This window comes from Tursiops truncatus, chromosome 1, assembly GCF_011762595.2.
Source record: "Tursiops truncatus isolate mTurTru1 chromosome 1, mTurTru1.mat.Y, whole genome shotgun sequence".
NCBI classification, from domain to species: Eukaryota; Metazoa; Chordata; class Mammalia; order Artiodactyla; family Delphinidae; genus Tursiops; species Tursiops truncatus.
Window position 1 is genome coordinate 129,682,172 of NC_047034.1, and position 19,356 is coordinate 129,701,527.

At 35.1% G+C, this 19,356-nt stretch overlaps 1 protein-coding gene and 1 pseudogene across 5 annotated transcripts in view; both read right to left on the bottom strand.

Moving 5' to 3' along the window:
* Nucleotides 1-12,513: 12,513 nt before the first annotated feature.
* Nucleotides 12,514-13,783, bottom strand: LOC101318725 (glycerophosphodiester phosphodiesterase 1 pseudogene; annotated as a pseudogene).
* A 49-nt stretch (nt 13,784-13,832) lies between these two features.
* EFCAB7 (EF-hand calcium binding domain 7) overlaps nt 13,833-19,356 on the bottom strand; it is a 50,769-nt gene continuing 45,245 nt past the window's right edge. For 4 of the 5 annotated variants that reach the window (XM_019919657.3, XM_019919652.3, XM_019919654.3 and 1 more), the window contains 2 exons: nt 17,442-17,651; nt 13,833-15,233 (listed from right to left, as the gene is read on the bottom strand). In XM_019919657.3, the coding sequence (XP_019775216.1) occupies nt 15,039-15,233; nt 17,442-17,651 (405 nt within the window). In that variant the 3' untranslated portion in view covers nt 13,833-15,038. The remainder of the gene's footprint in view (nt 15,234-17,441; nt 17,652-19,356) is intronic. The other variant, XM_019919653.3, reaches the window with a different exon arrangement.

Genomic DNA, 19,356 nt, shown 5'->3' on the forward strand with positions numbered 1-19,356 from the left:
TAAAAATAAAATACTTAGATGCAAATCTAATAAAGAATGTATAGGATTTGTATGCTAAAAACTATAAAATGCTTATGAAATAAATAAAGCCTAAATAAATGAAGAGTTATGCCATGTTCATGGATTGGAAGCATCAACATAATAAACATGGCAATTGCCCCAAATGATCAATACATTTAACACAATATCAATCAAAATTCCAGCAAAACTTTTTGTAGATATATAAACGTTTTGTAGACTAGTCCTAAAATTTCCTTAGAAAGGTAAAGAAACTAGATGACTTTGGAAAAGCACAATAAAATTGGAGGAATCACATTATCTGATTAAAAGGCTTCCTATATATAAAGCTACACTAACAAGACAGTGTAGTATTGGTTAGGGGAACTACAGACAGATCAATGTAACAGAATAGAGTCCAGAAATAAAAGAGCAATTTAACGGAGAAAGAATAATCTTTTCAGCAAATGGTGCCAGGATAATTGAAATCCATATGGAAAAAAAGAAAAATGAACCTCAACCTAAACCTCACAGCACACACAAAAATTAATTCAAAATAGATCACAAAAAAAAAAAAATAAAGAGCTAAGTCAAATATTTAATTAAAATGGGGAAAAAAAGATCATAGATATAAATGTACAAAGTAAAACTATAAAATTTTTAGAACAAAAGGAAATCTTTGTGACTTGGGGTTAGGCAACAACTTCTTAAATTTGACACCAAATGCATGATCCATTAAAGGAAAAACTGATGCATTGGAGTTAATCAAAGTTAAACACTTGCTCTCCATATGACACAATTGAGAGAATGAAAGACAAACTATAGCCTAGAGACAATATTTTCAAATCACATCTCCAACAAAAGATGTACCAGAATTTATAAAGAATCCCAAAACTCGGCCTACCCAGGCTCTTTGGTAGGGCTAATGACAGACCCTGGGAGGGCTCACACCAAGGAGTACTTCCCAGAACTTCTGCTGCTGCTGTCCTTGTCCTCATGGTAACACACAGCCCTGCCCCGCCTCTGCAGGAGACCCTCCAACACTAGCAGATCAGAGGGAAGACAGAAAAAGCAAGAAGAACTACAGTCCTGCAGCCTGTGGAACAAAAAACACATTCACAGAAAGATACACAAGATGAAAAGGCAGAGGGCTATGTATCAGATGAAGGAACAAGATAAAACCCCAGAAAAACAACTAAATGAAGTGGAGATAGGCAACCTTCCAGAAAAAGATTTCAGAATAATGATAGTGAAGATGATCCAGGACCTCAGAAAAAGAATGGAGGCAAAGATCGAGAAGATGCAAGAAATGTTTAAAAAAGATCTAGAAAAATTAAAGAACAAACAAACAGATATGAACAACACAATAAATGAAATTTAAAATGCTCTAAAAGGAATCAATAGCAGAATAACTGAGGCAGAAGAACAGATAAGTGACCTTGAAGACAGAATAGTGGAATTCACTGCTGTGGAACAGAATAAAGAAAAAAGAATGAAAAGAAATGAAGACCGTCTAAGAGACCTCTGGGACAACATTAAATGCAACAACATTTTCATTATAGAGGTCCCAGAAGGAGAAGAGAGACAGAAAGGACCCGAGAAAATATTTAAAGAGATTATAGTTGAAAACTTCCCTAACATGGGGAAGGAAATAGCGACCCAAGACCAGGAAGTGCAGAGAGTCCCATGCAGGATAAACCCAAGGACAAACACACCGAGACACATAGTAATCAAATTGGCAAAAATTAGAGACAAAGAAAAATTATTGAAAGCAGCGAGGGAAAAGCGACAAATAACATACAAGGGAACTCCTATAAGGTTAACAGCTGATTTCTTAGCAGAAACTCTACAAGCCAGAAGGGAGTGACATGATATACTTAAAGTGATGAAAGGGAAGAAACTACAACCAAGATTACTCTACCCAGCAAGGATCTCATTCAGATTCAATGGAGAAATCAAAAGCTTTACAGACAAGCAAAAGCTAAGAGAATTCAGCACCACCAAACCAGCTCTACAACAAATACTAAAGGAACTTCTCTAAGTGGGAAACACAAGAGAAGAAAAGGACCTACAAAAACAAACCCAAAACAATTAAGAAAATGGTCATAGGAACATACATATCAATAAATACCTTAAACGCGAATGGATTAAATGCTCCAACCAAAAGACACAGGCTTGCTGAATGGATACAAAAACAAGACCTATATATATGCTGTCTACAAGAGACCCACTTCAGACCTAGGGACACATACAGACTGAAAGTGAGGGGATGGAAAAAGATATTCCTTGCAAATGGAATTGAAAAGAAAGCTGGAGTAGCAATACTCATATCAGATAAAACAGACTTTAAAATAAAGAATGTTACAAGAGACAAGGAAGGACACTACATAATGATCAAGGGATCAATCCAAGGAGATATAACAATTATAAATATATATGCACCCAACATAGGAGCACCTCAATACATAAGGCAACTGCTAACAGCTCTAAAAGAGGAAATTGACAGTAACACAATAGTGGGGGACTTTAACACCTCACTTACACCAATGGACAGCTCATCCAAACAGAAAATTAATAAGGAAACACAAGCTTTAAATGACACAATAGACCAGAAGGATTTAATTGATATTTATAGGGCATTCCATCCAAAAACAGCAGATTACTCTTTCTTTTCAAGTGCATATGGAACATTCTCCAGGATAGATCACATCTTGGGTCACAAATCAAGCCTCAGTAAATTTAAGAAAATTGAAATCATATCAAGCATCTTTTCTGGACACAACGCTATGAGATTAGAAATCAATGACAGGGAAAAAAACGTAAAAAGCACAAACACATGGAGGCTAAACAATACATTACTAAATAACCAAGAGATCACTGAAGAAATCAAAGAGGCTATCAAAAAATACCTAGAGACAAATGATAATGAAAACACGACAATCCAAAACCTATGGGATGCAGCAAAAGCAGTTCTAAGAGGGAAGTTTATAGTTATACAAGCCTACCTCAAGAAACAAGAAAAATCTCAAATTAACAATCTAACATTACACCTAAAGGAACTAGAGCAAGAAGAACAAACAAAACCCAAAGTTAGCAGAAGGAAAGAAATCATAAAGATCAGAGCAGAAATAAATAGAAACAAAGAAAACAATAGCAAAGATCAATAAAACTGAAAGCTGGTTCTTTCAGAAGATAAACAAATTGATAAACCATTAGCCAGACTCATCAAGAAAAAGAGGGAGAGGACTCAATAAAATTAGAAATGAAAAAGAAGAAATCACAACTGACACTGCAGAAATACAAAGGATTATAAGAGATTACTACAAACAACTATATGCCAATAAAATGGACAACCTGGAAGAAATGGACAAATTCTTAGAAAGCTATAACCTTCCAAGACTGAACCAGGAAATAGAAAAAATAGAAAAAAAGAAAATATGAACAGACCAATCACAAGTAATGAAACTGAAAGTGTGACTAAAAATCTTCCAACAAACAAAAGTCCAGGACCAGATGGCTTCACAGATGAGTTCTATCAAACACTTAGAGAAGAGCTAACACCCATCCTTCTCAAACTCTTCCAAAAAATTTCAGAGGAAGGCACACTCCCAAACTCATTCTTTGAGGCCACCATCACCCTGATACCAAAACCAGACAAAGATACTACAAAAAAAGAAAACTTCAGACCAATATCACTGATGAATATAGATGCAAAAATCATCAACAAAATACAAGCAAACAGGATCCAACAACACATTAAAAGGATCATACACCATGATCAAGTGGGATTTATTCCAGGGATGCAAGGATTCTTCAATATATGCAAATCAATGTGATACAGCATATTAACAAATTGAAGGATAAAAATCATATGATCATCTCAATAGATGCAGAAAAAGCTTCTGACAAAATTCAACACCCATTTATGATAAAAATGCTCCAGAAAGTGGGCATAGAGGGAACCTACCTCAAATACTAAAGACCATATACGACAAACACACAGCAAACATCATTCTGAATGGTGAAAAACTGAAAGCATTTCCTCTAAGATCAGGAACAAGACAAGGATGTCCACTCTCGTCACTGTTATTCAACATAGTTTTGGAAGTCTTAGCCACGGCAATCAGAGAAGAAAAAGAAATAAAAGGAATACACATTGGACAAGAAGAAGTAAAACTGTCACTGTTTGCAGATGACATGATACTATACGTAGAGAATCCTAAAGATGCTACCAGAAAACTACTAGAGCTAATCAATAAATTTGGTAAAGTTGCAGTATACAAAGTTAATGCACAGAAATCTCTTGCATTCCTATACACTAATGATGAAAAATCTGAAGGAGAAATTAAGGAAACACTCCCATTTACCATTGAAACAAAAAGAATAAAATACCTAGGAATAAACCTACCTAGGGAGACAAAAGACCTGTATGCAGAAAACTATAAGACACTGTTGAAAGAAATTAAAGGTGATACCAACAGATGGAGAGATATTCCATGTTCTTGAATTGGAAGAATCAACATTGTGAAAATGACTCTACTACCCAAAGCAATCTACAGATTCAACGCAATCCCTATCAAACTACCACTGGTATTTTTCACAGAACTAGAACAAAAAATTTCACAATTTGTATGGAAACACAAAAGACCCCGAATAGCCAAATCAGTCTTGAGGGAAAAAAACGGAGCTGGAGGAATCAGACTCCCTGACTTTATGCTACAAAGCTACAGTAATCAAGACAATATGGTACTGGCACAAAAACAAATATAGATCACTGGAATAGGATAGAAAGCCCAGAGATAAACCCACGCACCTATGGTCAACTGATCTATGACAAAAGAGGCAAGGATATACAATGGAGAAAAGACAGTCTCTTCAATAAGTGGTGCTGGGAAAACTGGACAGCTACATGTAAAAGAATGAAATTAGAGCACTCCCTAACACCTTACACAAAAATAAACTCAAAAATGGAATCGAGACCTAAATGTAAGACTGGACACTATAAAACTCTTACAGGAAAATATACGAAGAACACCCTTTGACATAAATCACAGCAAGATCTTTTTTGATCCACCTCCTAGAGTAATGGAAATAAAAACAAAAATAAACAAATTGGACCTAATGAAACTTAAAAGCTTTTGCAAAGCAAAGGAATCTACAAACAAGACGAAAAGACAACCCTCAGAATGGGAAAAAATATTTGCAAAAGAATCAACGGACAAAGGATTAATCTCCAAAATATATAAACAGCTCATGCAGCTCAATATTAAAAAAAACAAACAACCCAATTAAAAAATGGGCAGAAGACCTAAATAGACATTTCTCCAAAGAGGACATATAGATGGCCAAGAAGCACATGAAAACATCACTAATTATTAGAGAACTGCAAATCAAAACTACAGTGAGGTATCACCTCACACCAGTTAGAATGGGCATCATCTGAAAATCTACAAACAACAAATGCTGGAGAGGGTGTGGAGCAAAGGGAACCCTCTTGCACTGTTGGTGGGAATGTAAATTGATACAGCCACTATGAAGAACAGTATGGAGGTTCCTTAAAAAACTAAAAATAGAATTACCATATGACCCAGCAATCCCACTACTAGGCATATACCCAGAGAAAACCATAATTCAAAAAGACACATGCACTCCAATGTTCATTGCAGCACTATTTACAATAGCCAGGTCATGGAAGCAACCTAAATGCCCATCAACAGTTGAATGGATGAAGAAGATATGGTACATATATACAGTGGAATATTACTCAGCCATAAAAAGGAATGAAATTGGGTCATTTGTAGAGACGTGGATGGATCTAGAGACTGTCATACAGAGTGAAGTAAGTCAGAAAGAGAAAAACAAATACCGTATATTAACACATATATGTGGAACCTAGAAAAATGGTACAGATGAACCGGTATTCAGGGCAGAAATTGAGACACAGATGTAGAGAACAAACGTATGAACACCAAGGGGGGAAAGCCCCGGGGGTGTGGTGGTGGTGGTGGTGTGATGAATTGGGAAATTGGGATTGACGTGTATACACTGATGTGTATAAAATTGATGAGTAATAAGAACCTGCTGTATAAAAAATAAATAAAATTCAAAAAAAATTACATAATTACAAAAAAAAAATCCCAAAACTCAACAGTAAGAAAACAACCCAATTTAAAATGGGCAAAAGACTTAAAGAGATACCTCACTGAAGAGGATATATATAGATAGTAAAGAAGCATATGAAATGTTGCTCAATATCATTGGCCATTAGGGGAATGCAAATTAAAACCACTATGAGATAACACTGCATATCTATTAGAATGACTAAAATAAAAAATACTGACAAACTAAGTGCTAACAAGGATTCAGAACAACTGGAACTCTCATACATTGCAGGTAGAAATGCAAACTGGTACAGCCACTCTGGAAAACACTGAAACAGTTTCTTAAAAAGTCAAACATACACTTAAACATATGATCCAGTAATCTCACGTTCGGGTATCTACCCTACAGAAATGAAAACTTATGTTCACGTAGGAACCTATACTTGAATGTTACAGCAGCTCTGTTAATATTGCCCAAAACTGGAAACAACCTAGCAGATGAATGAATAAACAAATTGTGTAAATCTTTATGATGAAAAACTACTCAGCAGTAAAAGGAACAAACTATTGATACACCAATTTGGATAATTCTCAAAGGCATTATGCTGAGTGAAAAAATTCAGTCTCAAAAGGTTGATACATGATCCCATTTATATGACATTCTCAAAAAGAGAAAACCATAGTGATGGAAGACAGATCAGGGATTGCCAGGAGCTGGCAGTATGGAGCTAGGAGGAGAGGAGGATGTGACAAGGGAGTTTATTCGTGAGGGAACTGCTCTGGATCCTGATTGCAGTGGTAGTCAAATGAATCTATACATGTGTTAAGCCAATAGAAATACATAACCTCACCTCCTCCCCCACAAAAGGTCAAATTTATTGTATAACAATTATTTTAATATGGAATTAGAACCACACAGAGGGATTCCCTGGTGGTGCAGTGGTTAAGAATCCGCCTGCCAATGCAGGGCACACGGGTTTGAGCCCTGGTCCGGGAAGATCCCACATGCCGCGGAGCTACTAAGCCCGTGCGCCACAACTACTGAGCCTGTGCTCTAGAGACCTCGAGCCAAAACTACTGAAGCCTGCATGCCACAACTACTGAAGTCCGCGTGCCTAGAGCCTGTGCTCCGCAACAAGAGAAGCCACCGCAATGAGAAGCCCGCGCACTGCAGTGAAGAGTAGCCCCCGCTCGCCGAAACTAGAGAAAGCCCGCGTGCAGCAACGAAGACCCAACGCAGCCAAAGATAAATAAATAAATTTATTTAAAAAAAACTCACAGAAAAAAAAGTATTAGATTTAAAATAGAAGCTCAAGAAGCAGAATAGTTTCTTCTCCATTGGGGAAAGGTTTAAAGGCTTCATGAAGAATGAAGCATATAAAAAATATATGTTAAAGGCCCAGTGTGTAATACTTGTTCACAATCTATCTTCTCTGATAGACTATAAATAATGAGAGCAGGAACAATGTCTAGTTTGATCACCTGTGTACATGCAGTAAATAAAGCAGTGCTCTATACATATTCGGCAATCAATAAGTGTATGATTATTGACTTATTGCCTATGATATTAATAGGCAGAGATACAATACAGGAAATTGTAGGAAAAGTGAAAAACATGAGAAAATGCCTGAAATTTCCTCCTCCCCCTTCTAAATCCCTTTTATCCCTTCAAGTTCAGTTAAAGTTCTAGCTCATCTCCCTGATTCTTCCAGCCACACTAATCTTTCTAACTTGTCCAAACTGGTTCTACCAAACATGGTCTAATATTTTAGTGTAGTACTTCTCAATATTTTAAAGCCTATGACTCATTTCCTTTAATAGTTATTAAAATGTGCCTTTTTCCATTATTTAAATTTTAAAATACATTGTATTGCATGACTAAAAACAAATCAAAGCACTTGTCGGCTTCAAACCACACTTCTTTCATTCCTTCAGTCCTCCAAGAGAATCTTATCACCCCTCTCCCCTCAAATTGGGCAAGTCTTCCCTTCCTTTTCTGCTCCTGTACCCTAACTCATCCCTAGTTTATGCTTAATGATCAGTGTTTACTACAGTAATTTAAGACTTAATATCATTCCTTAGTAGGATAACAGCTCTTTCTTCTCCTGAGGACAGAGATCATGTCTACTACTTCGGCCTTGTAACTAATGCCATGTGTGCTAGATACTTGTTAATTTTATGTCCTTGTATACCATTCACCAGTCTACTTGTCTTCCAAAATTGTTACTGCTCTGCAAGGAAGAAAACAAATCTTTCTGAAGAAGCTAAATCCAAACAATTTTTACAACAGATGTTTAGAAACGGCACAGAGAAATGTATGTTTTAGTAATGCTGCATATTCATATCTATAATTGCCAGAAAGGTTACAATGCTGGTATTCTGTAACTGGCGCTATTGCATTGATATTATATGTTGACATTAGCCTCATACGGATGATTGAACTTTAGCTGGTCTTGAATTTAATTTAGATGATCTTGTGTTAAATTGCAGAGGAAAGAATAAAGTTAAGAATATGTATAAAATGTTGGATGTTTACCAACTGTATCTAAAAGAAATTTTAAAATATTGTTTTTAAATTTGGAGGGAATGGAACCATACTTCTAACCACTTTATGTTGGTCTTCTTTTTAACATTCATATATATCTATAAATCAACTGTGGTCAAATATTGCAAATATATGCAGCTTGTGAATTATTCATAAGAATTGAGAATGCCTATTCTTCATCTTCCTTAGACAAGAATTAGCCATAGCTAATAAGTACAGACACTTTAATCAAAATCCTTTACCTCTTAGATTTTCAGCAACAATTCCTAGTCCCTGGCCTCTAAATTGTGTCTCCACATGAATCGCATCTACTTTCCCTAAATCAATCCATTATTTGCCTTATTTTTCCTCAAATCTTTATGTAGTTTATTTTTTCCAGAAATTAAGCAAGGCTGAGTAGCAAAGATAGGCTTTATAATCCTATGTAAAGCTAGCACGGCTATCTCTATATGTCCTTATATAATACTTGTAAATTCATGAATAAGTGAAGAGACTTTTAAGAGCTGAAGATTTAGTATCCACTTTACAAGTTAGAAATAATTTTTATATATTCTCTAATAAGAATGGGTGTATATGCCTGTGTATGGATGTATCCACAATATACAATATATTTCCCCAAAGCAGTCTTAGAAGTCATAAAGGACTTAATCCACTGCTGAGAAATATTATCAGTCTCTCTCTCTCTGGGGCATATGTGTGCACTAATGAATAATGAAATAATATGCTCACCCTCTGGTGGTCAAAACCAGAAATACATTTCCATTTTCCTGGATTATATCCAAAATATGATCACTGTGGTATATTAAGTTTCTGCTTCCTATTTAACTTACACCAAAAATAGATCTAAAAGAAGGCCACTGGCTTAAAAAAAAAAAAACAACACAGGTCTACTACAATATGTAATGGAAAAATCAACAAACTTATTAAATATAGTAATTTAAGAATTACTTATGACAGCATTTGATAATTAACACTAATTTGGCTTTAAAATATTGGAACTGTAGAATTTTAGAGTAGGAAGGAATTACAGCGATCATTTAGCCATTTCCCCTCCCATTTAAAACTTAGATAATGAAAAAATATTTCATTTTGTTTTAGTTGTTTAATCTGTTTCATGTAATTAATTACATGAAAAACAAAATCTGTATAAGTGGAATTGGATAGTAATGAGACCTTGTGTTTCTTTTCTTATGTTTCTATTTTTAACTTACAAATAGCCCAAGAACTAGGAAAAAATTATACCACATGTAAGTTTAAATTTTCTGCCCACTTTATTCAATCATCCAAAAAATATTTATTGTATTTTATGGTTCCAATGGTATATGCTGGAATTGTAACTATCCCTGCTTTCAGCCTCGTGAGGAGTATAGATAAAACAGTAATTCCTGTATAGGATGCTGAGTGTGACCACAAAGAGTGAGCACAAAGTAATAGGGCCATCAAAGTTGTCTTGGTGGGGGGGAATAATCAAGAAAGGATTCTTGGGAAAACTGACATATTTGATGAGACCTGAAGGAAGAAGAGGAAAAGGGGAAGTAAGACTTATTCTATGGGCAAGAAGGAAATATTACATCCAAAGGGCCTGAGGTGAGAGAGAATGCAGAAACTGAGAGAAGGTACGGAAGTATGGTTGGAAGAAGCCTGAAAAGGAATGGTCAGAGGTTGGAAGAAAATCTGGAGAATATGGTGTCAGAGAGATCAACAATATCTAACACTGGAGAGAAGACTTCAAAATATCCACTGTGTTTAATGATAAGGAAGTTATTTATGTCCCTGGAAAAACAACCACTTAGTTGAATTAACTGGAAAGAATGAATGGGAGTCAAAAAAGTAGGTATAGCAAACAATTCGTTCATGTCTTTTTGGTGTGAAGGGGAGGACAGAATAATGATAGAGATAGTTGGGGAATGAGAGGTTTCTTAAAGATGAAAAGTCTAGAACACATATAAATAATAATAAAAAAAGCTAATTTCGAGAAAGTGTTTGTAGATAAAATTTTTTCATGGGGAGCTTTAATGTAGATACCATGAAGATAGGAAGGGCACAGGAGAGACTTGGGGCATTTAGATGTCTTTTTCGTCAGTTGAATCCTTGTGCTTTTAAAATTAAACAACATGAAAAGTTACCTTTGAAAATGTAATAGTCAATCTGCACAAAACTACCCTGAAAAAGCGTAGCACCTCTTGAATTTAAAGAAAACATTCTTACATGTTAATCAACTTTATTTTAGTTGAATAAAGAATCGTTATCAACCTATGAGTCTGTTATTTCAGGACTTGAATTAATTTTTTCTGGATATTCTAGTATCACAGTACTGAGGTAATTCTTAAAAAATCATTTACTTAAAGGTCCAAAAATGGAATCCAGCTTATTATAATCATTAACTAGCTGATTCCCTTGGATTTTCATTTGCTTGGAAGAAAGTTTAACTTGAAACAAAATATCTTTCTTTTCTACTGAGTAATTGAAAATGGGACCATAAGATAGCTGGAGTTTTTCCCCTCTAATAAGTGATTAATGGGAAGAAGAAAAAAGGCTTGGTATGTCTAAGTGGTGACAGTGGTGGAAGATAAGGCTTAAGTGCTCACTATTCTTTCTTGAGTCTCCATGTTCCAATGATACCACGTTATGTCACCTATCATTCTATTATTAAAAACCTTTTTACAACTTGCGGCAAAGATAGCAACTTTATCATATGCTTTTGGTAACAAAGCCAGATAATTTATTTTCTGCAACTCAATACTTTGTGAAATAGAATATAGGGCCACATTTATTTGACTTAGAAAGCATCCGGTAATTAATAAAATGCTTTCACATTGCATTACTTTTTAAGATATCATTTGAAGAATTCAAACTGCTAGATAATGACAACCCATTTTACAGACATCTAACCAAGGGCCAAAAATCCAAGTGACATTTAAACTATGTGCTAGCATGTGCTGGGTAAAAATAATATACTGCTATACTGGTATTCATATTTCAAAAGCTGACATTTACTAGCCAAGTATTCTGTTACTGATATGGTTACACAGTTCTTAATTGCTTAATATAGTATTTCATGCACTGTACTACTTCATTAATTGCTATTTGATTTAATTTCTATTATTTCAAAATACAATTTAATTAAAAATACTCCACAGGTAAATCCATTAAACAATTTACTGTCAGAACAAAATATTCCTACTGTTGTGATTAGATTTTGGCTTCTTTAATACAAAAATTAATTTCTCCAAATTTTGCTTTAATTATATTTCCTCATGGGAAAACTAAATACAGTATATAATTAAATGGCTGTTTCTGCATTCACTTTTTTATTCCTTTTAATGATTTTTAGTGTGGTCACAAGTTTGACAGCCACAATACATTGATAACATAGCTGAATACAATATTGAAATAAATGTTACAAAAGCGTGGCAAGTTTTAAAATGTCAGCTCTGAGTGATGGTGCATTTCCCATATATTTGCATCTGTACCCCCAAATTTCACAACTCGGTCTGTGTTTATCCTCACCAGGTTAAGGTGTATGTCTCACTTAGGTCAGGGCAGGAGCTGTTGTGCCTTTTTTTTTTTTTTTTGCGGTACGCGGGCCTCTCTCTCACTGTTGTGGCCTCTCCCGCTGCGTAGCACAGGCTCCAGACGCGCAGGCCCAGCGGCCACGGCCCACAGGCCCAGCCACTCCGCGGCATGTGGGATCCTCCCGGACCGGGGCACGAACCCGTGTCCCCTGCATCGGCAGGCGGACCCTCAACCACTGCGCCACCAGGGAAGCCCTGTTGTGCCTTTTTGCAGACCCAGACTTTCAAGAGCAAGTGTTGAACCCAGGCATTCCACGGAGCATGTTGGCAACACCAGACTTTGCTTTGGTTCCTATTACTTGTGTGAGCTACCTGATCTCCCAGGGTTTGGGCTAGCACAAGGGGTATTTTGATATCCCTGCATGAGACCAGCAGGCAGTTTCTGTACATGTTTCCTTGGGGAGGGGGTTGGGGGAGATTCTAGAACTGATGTGCAGTCTTCCGACACACTGTCTGACAGAGCTGGAACCAAGATGGGATTCATAGTAACTTTTTTTCATCAAAGGTATTAACCGTCCAAGCAACAACCTGAATGCCTTTAGTTGACCACTTCTTCAAGTAGTTTGGGGATACAAAATCCTTTTGCATGAGGAAACCTGAAATTCCACACAGGTACCATAAGATATTACGTATGCTCCAAGCAAATGAAACATCTATTACCGCAAACATGGATTGTATCCAGAGAGTATCATAGTCCCATCTGCTGTATGGCTAAGGTTCCAAGGTCTGTGAGTTAAAGCCATTACTACACTGTCATCTGTTTGTCTCATAGATAACTTCTGGCAAGAAAGAGCAAATACTACTACTATTGTATAGTTGAGGAAATTCCGTACACATTTTCTTTAGAACATCAGTAGCCATATTTGCATGGCCTTTGACATCAAGGAAGACTGTGATGTTATGGTTCAGGCACTCTGCTCCAGCTTCCCTCAGGGCAGGGATCTTCTCATCAGGGAAATTATTCCTGAATCTGTGATCTACTGCAGGATTAAACTTTCTAATTTGTTCAAGTGTCAAATCACACATCGACCAGTCCCATCAGTCTACTTGTGCTATTGTATCTACTTGTATGTACTATTGTGCATTAAGATAGCAATCTCATCAGAAGTAAATGCAACATCCAACTGTTCTCTGACTCATTGTGACTGCCACTGCCAATGGCAGAAACTCGGTCCTGGGGCTTGAGCACCAGCAGAGCCCTGTGGGAGGGCACATGCTCAAGGCTGAAGAGGCGCAGCAGGAGATAGAGGCTGCCGGTGAAGAAGCAAGCAGTGAAGGGCTGCACGTCACCAGCCACAGCAGCAGCAGCGGGAAGAAGGACTCCTGGTCCTCTCACAGCCACATGCCTGTGACTATACCGGTGAGGATAGGAGTCCTGGATCCACTGGGCTCCTTGGACAGGCCAGAGCACAGGGATAAAGCACAAGACACTCACTGCAGCTTGCCCATTTACATTTTATTCCAGGATTTTTTTGATAAATCAAAAGTGTATAGGATTTTATAGAATTCATTGAGTATTACTTTTTAAAAGCTTACCTGTACTTTGATTTCAATTTACTAGTCATAAATGAAATATGCCCAGATTTCCCATTAAATTAATAAGAAGGCCACACATTAAAAAATTATTTCTATTTTAATAATAAAGTATATAATATGGACATGAAATGTAAATGCATACAAATTAAATAGATTATTATGTACATCAGTTAAATTGATTAGCATTTTGTTGATCAACAAATAATAGACTAAACTTGAAATAATTCTTCTTAGTTTGATAGGCTCAAGCAAAATTATTTCCTAAAAACAGTGTTTAAGATATAAGGGAATACACACAATAATATATCCATTCTTGTCGTTCATTCAGAGGCATTACATGTTGACAAACCTGCATATAAAAATAGAAAGCCTTTACCTTCCTTTTATATACTGTAATTTGGGGCTAATTTTTCAATAGGACAACATTTCTAGAACCTATGTAAAAAATATCTCTGTGCAGATAAAATTCTTTAATATTTATCCTTAGCAGGGACCTGCAATCTACGATATGATGTCTAACAGGATAATCCAGCCTAAATTCTACGTAATATAGTATTTGGTAGTTGGTATTTGTCAATGTGGGTAAAGAGGAGTGGTAGAAAGGGAAGTAAATATTCTTTCCTCACTAAGCCTAGAACATTAAAAAAAAAACATGATTGGGATAACAGAAAAGATAAACTCTTCTTATCCTGTTTTAGCATGTTTTAGGATTTCACTGACAGTATGGAGAAAAAAAGGGAAAGAATAGAAAGTTTTTTCCTTTTTCCATTGACTAAACTAGTTTCAGGGTCTACTGATCTCTCCCTGCCTTTGAACTCCTGGCTAAATCAGAAACCCAGAGTTCTGCTAACACCAGAACTTCAGCTATTCCTAGCTCTTGACTTAGTTGGTTATCTAAAACTCACAGGCATTTTCTCTTTTAGGTTACCTCAGAAAATCTTAATAATGTAGATAAAAATATTTTGAGTTATCAAAAGTCCTATTACTATTAACACTACTTTGTATTTCTATATAATATTCAATAGTGCTTTCACATATATCATTATATTTTTATCTTTACATTAATTTTGTGAAGTACCTAAAACTGGTGACATTACATTAATTTTATACTTAAAGAGACTGAAACAAACAAAAAAGAGACTGAAACAGAGAAGTTAAGTGAATGTCCCATAATCACTGAACCAAATAGTGAGAACTGGATTAGAACCAGTCTCCTATCTCGTAGTACAGGATGGTACTAATACAAATATCATACTTAAAATAATTTTCTACTTTATTTCATATCTACATATTTATCCATAACATTAATAGCAAAAATGTTTTTTTCAAATTGATAAAACAAAAGGCTTTAATTAGAAAACAATGCATTACCATTGTAGATTTTGGTGCCACTTCTACTGCAAATATGTCAAGTCCTCTGTTGTTTACACAGTTTTTACTCAGCTCGTTGTTGATGTGAATAATCACTTTATTATCTGACTATAAAAAAAAGATTTTATAAGTTGCTAGTCCTTTCTTTACTAAATACATACAAACAAAATGATAATTGCAAAACACTTTGCAAGTCTTGTGATAGAGATATTCACAGGGTTCTATAGAAACAAAGAAGACATTATAGAAACACAGAAACATTAGCTCAGACTGGGGTATCATGGAAGACCTTATGGAAGAAGTGATACTGGAGATAATATATCATTAATAACGATAGCCTCTAGGATGGATAGCAAACAAGAGAAAGCAGAATGAAGCTGATAAATAAGAGAAATGTAGGAGTCAAAGTATTCCCCTGCTAAAGAACCTGTAATCATTCTCTAATGACTACAAAGGGGCAATATAACATTAGACTACTTGGATTCATCTCTCATCTCTTCTACTACTTAGCTCTGCGACCTTCTGTAAATTATTTAACATCCCTGTGCACAAGTTTAACATCCCTGTGCACAAGTTTCCTTGTGTGTAAAATAGGAATAGTATAATACTTAGGAATAGGAAAATAGGAATAGTATAATACTTACGTCATTGGATTGTTGTGAGAAGTAAAAGCGTTAAAGTGCCTGGCACATGGTAAGCTCTAAAATATTATTATTACCTCATTTTGGTGAAGGGAAATTTAACTTTCCTTGAGGGAAAAGGAGGTGGAGGGTTGAGAAATGAAGGTAATAGAGCAGAGGAATTGGGGTAAAGTAGTGGCTCTCTTCCACCCTTTTAATTCTAATGAAACATAGAGGGCTCACACACACACAACCAAAACCAAACAAACAAGAAAACATAGAGGGCAGAAACAGAAACATGCTGGATCTTAGGAACCACTCTACAAAGTGTTATGATCCATTTGAAGACTGCAATCTACTGGCTGGGGAACCTATCTTATTTCATCAAGTCTAAACTCTTCTATCTTGTTTTCAAGATAACATATATAATCTGGACCCATTCAACCTATGTTATTTACCTTTCAAATACTTCTCCAAATAAAGCTCTCTGTTTCTGCAAAGGAGATATTCTCACTTTTTCGTCTATAGTTCACATTAACTCTTACTCATATTTCTCCTTACACTGTTTCTCCTGCTTCTAAAGGCTGCCTCTCTGCGTATCTAAATCCGAGTTATCCTTCAAATCCTATACACATGTTTAAATCCCACATCAGTTCCCTTCCCCCTAATCACAAACCCTTCCCCAACTTCTATAGTCCAAACTAACATCAAGTACAAGAGATACAAATACAGTTGAATTCCTATTGCACATACAAACAGTATTACGTAATTTAACACTTAACTGTTATTTCGAGAGTATTAATTTTGCCTTTACAACTAGCCCATAAACTCCTTGACAGCAGAGACCATGTTATACTTTCTAGTGGCCCCTATGGTGACCATGAGAGTTACATAATATATATTCACATTGACTCAATACTCAGCCAAATCTTAAGCACTTTAAGAAATTTATGACAGGCATAAAAATAATGTAAATCTCACCCAGGAACTAAAAGAAATAAGCCAACAGTTCTAAAAACCTAGCCATTTTGAGTAAGATTTTATAAAAATTTATAATTTCTAGAAAACTCAGTATATCTGACTTTAAGAATTTATGCGTGTATTCTCTTGACCAGCAATATCAATAGTAGCAAAGAAGATGGCCAAAAGCCAGAAATAATTGGCTTGATAAAAACAGGTCCTGGACAGTAGAATATATTTAATTAGATAAAATGATGATAATCTGTAGGATTTCTGATACTGCAAAGTTTGTATAAAACAGTTGGGCTAAATTCTTTTCTTTACTTTGTTTATATTTCTTTAACACATGATGTCCATTGTTTAAAATAGCTATGTATGTGTGAAGACTTTTAGTAACAAACTAAATAAAATACTTTGTACTCAGATTATGCTCTATCTTCACAGATCTCCAAATATTTAATTTTCATAATATTTTAATAGAAAAACAATTGTCTCATAAAGAAACACAAAAAATAAATATCTAATAAATAAAGTAAATATATACCTTAAAAATATATAAAAATTATCATGCCCAGTTTGAGTTAGAAACTCAAAAAGAGAAAAGAATAAATTGACTATTATAGATATTATTAATGTAATGGGGTATTTAATTACTATGCAAGAATAGGGTGAGAAAGAAGATGGAACATAGTAGCAAACATTGCTGTTATGAGGAGAACCACCTCATAACTGATACCTTGTTTTCAATAACTGATGTTATCCAGGTGTCACACTTATAAGTATGTACAATTATATTTTCATAGCCATCCATTACTTTGGCGTCGCCTTTGTTAAGAACAGATTTACAAATGGCCTTCTCAAGTTGCCCACTGCATGCCTCCATATGGACAGTTTTAATTCTTGGCTTGCATTTGTCTGCATAGATATCGATGACAAATGGGCATGCCTGAAATGAAAAATAAATCAAACCTTGTTTTAGCCTTTTGATAGAATTTAAATTATTTATTATTAATATGTTTATCATATGACTTAAGAACATACTTTCTAGCTTGTCCTTCTGATACACATTTATGAGGAAAATTTTAGTACTATGAATTGATTAATAAAAAAGCATGAAATTCTGATTTTTTGGTTGCATATTAACTGATAATGTTCATAGAAAAGGAAAGAAACCTCCTTTACGCCAACCCCTCCATTTGCTCTAAAGCTAACTCATGTCATGTTAGTTACTTATTTTCCTTTCCTAACTACAGAAAGACTACAGAAAGAATTCATCAACAGGCTCCAAAGAAATTTTGTGAAACTCAATACACGAATATACAGCACCAAAAATAACTAAGTGTAGAAAAATTAATTCACACAGTTTATAGTTAGTGTAAAAGCACCTTTAAAAATCTGAGATCTAAAGAGATTTTCTGCATTTGGAAATAGATTTTTCTAATGTCTACTCTTTAGTCTCTACCATAGCCTACAAGATACTGCACACGGTAGCCTCTCTATACAGCCCAGTCCCCTGCCTTGCAGGACATGTTCCAGTTACTCTGCTTTTTCATATCCTAGAACAAATAAAGCTCTTTCCTGTGTCAGGGATTTCATATGTAGTATTCTCACTGCTTAGAAGATTCATACCTTTTCACATATATATCTCATCCTCCTCTTTCAAGTTTAAGCTTAAGTGTCACTTCTGCAGAGAGAGTGGCTCTGGTCCCCCAATCTCCTTCACTCCCCCACTGTTCTCTACTTTGGCCACTGGCTTGTTCCCTTCAAAACACTTTTGAAATGATTTTATTAATTTTGCATTTAATCAGTCATCTTCCTTCATGGAATGTCCATGAGGGCAGAATTTTTGACTATTTTATTCATCACTGTGCCTCTTTATTACAAGCTTACTTTATGTAGGCATTAAAGTGTATTCGTTGAGTAAATGAATGAATTCACACACATTGATGATCAACTTTTTATTATGGGGACAAAAGATAAAAGTCTGAACTTAGTAGAACAATATACATTTTTATTTTTTTAAAAAAAGTTTAAAAACATTTAATGACTCCAACCTTTGGCAATAATAAAGTCACCTTTTTAAGAGATAGTAGTCTGAAAAATCACTGGAAAAGAAAGCAGAAGATCTGAGTTTGTAATTGGGTTTTGCCATTTACTAGCTTCGTGATCTGGGGAAGTCACTTCACTTCTATGAGGCTGGGTTTCTTCATTGAGAAGGTGGGGATAAACAGTATATATCCTGCCAAGAGTTGCTAGAAATATCTAATAGTAATATGTGTCAAAATATTTCACAATATAGAATTCTAAAAAAAATTGTAATAATTATGATTATGGCATTTTAAAGGTTTAATTTATTTTTTCAGTACTGAATAGATTCTGGTATTATTCTACCATTTTTCAAGTCTTGCTTATTTGTCTTATTCAACCAAAGAGTATCAATATTACATTCAGATATCACTGACTGTAAACATCTTAAAGTCTTTGTTAAAGACATATTCCCTAAAATTTTTAAATAAAATCTTACCTACTCTAAAAATGGTGCCCTTTAACCGTATTACTTTTTTCTGTTCATGGACTTGATCTTTTATTTACTTATCTTTTTTATCCTACTAAGTTAATATAGGAAGCATATAATAAGGAAGAAAACAATT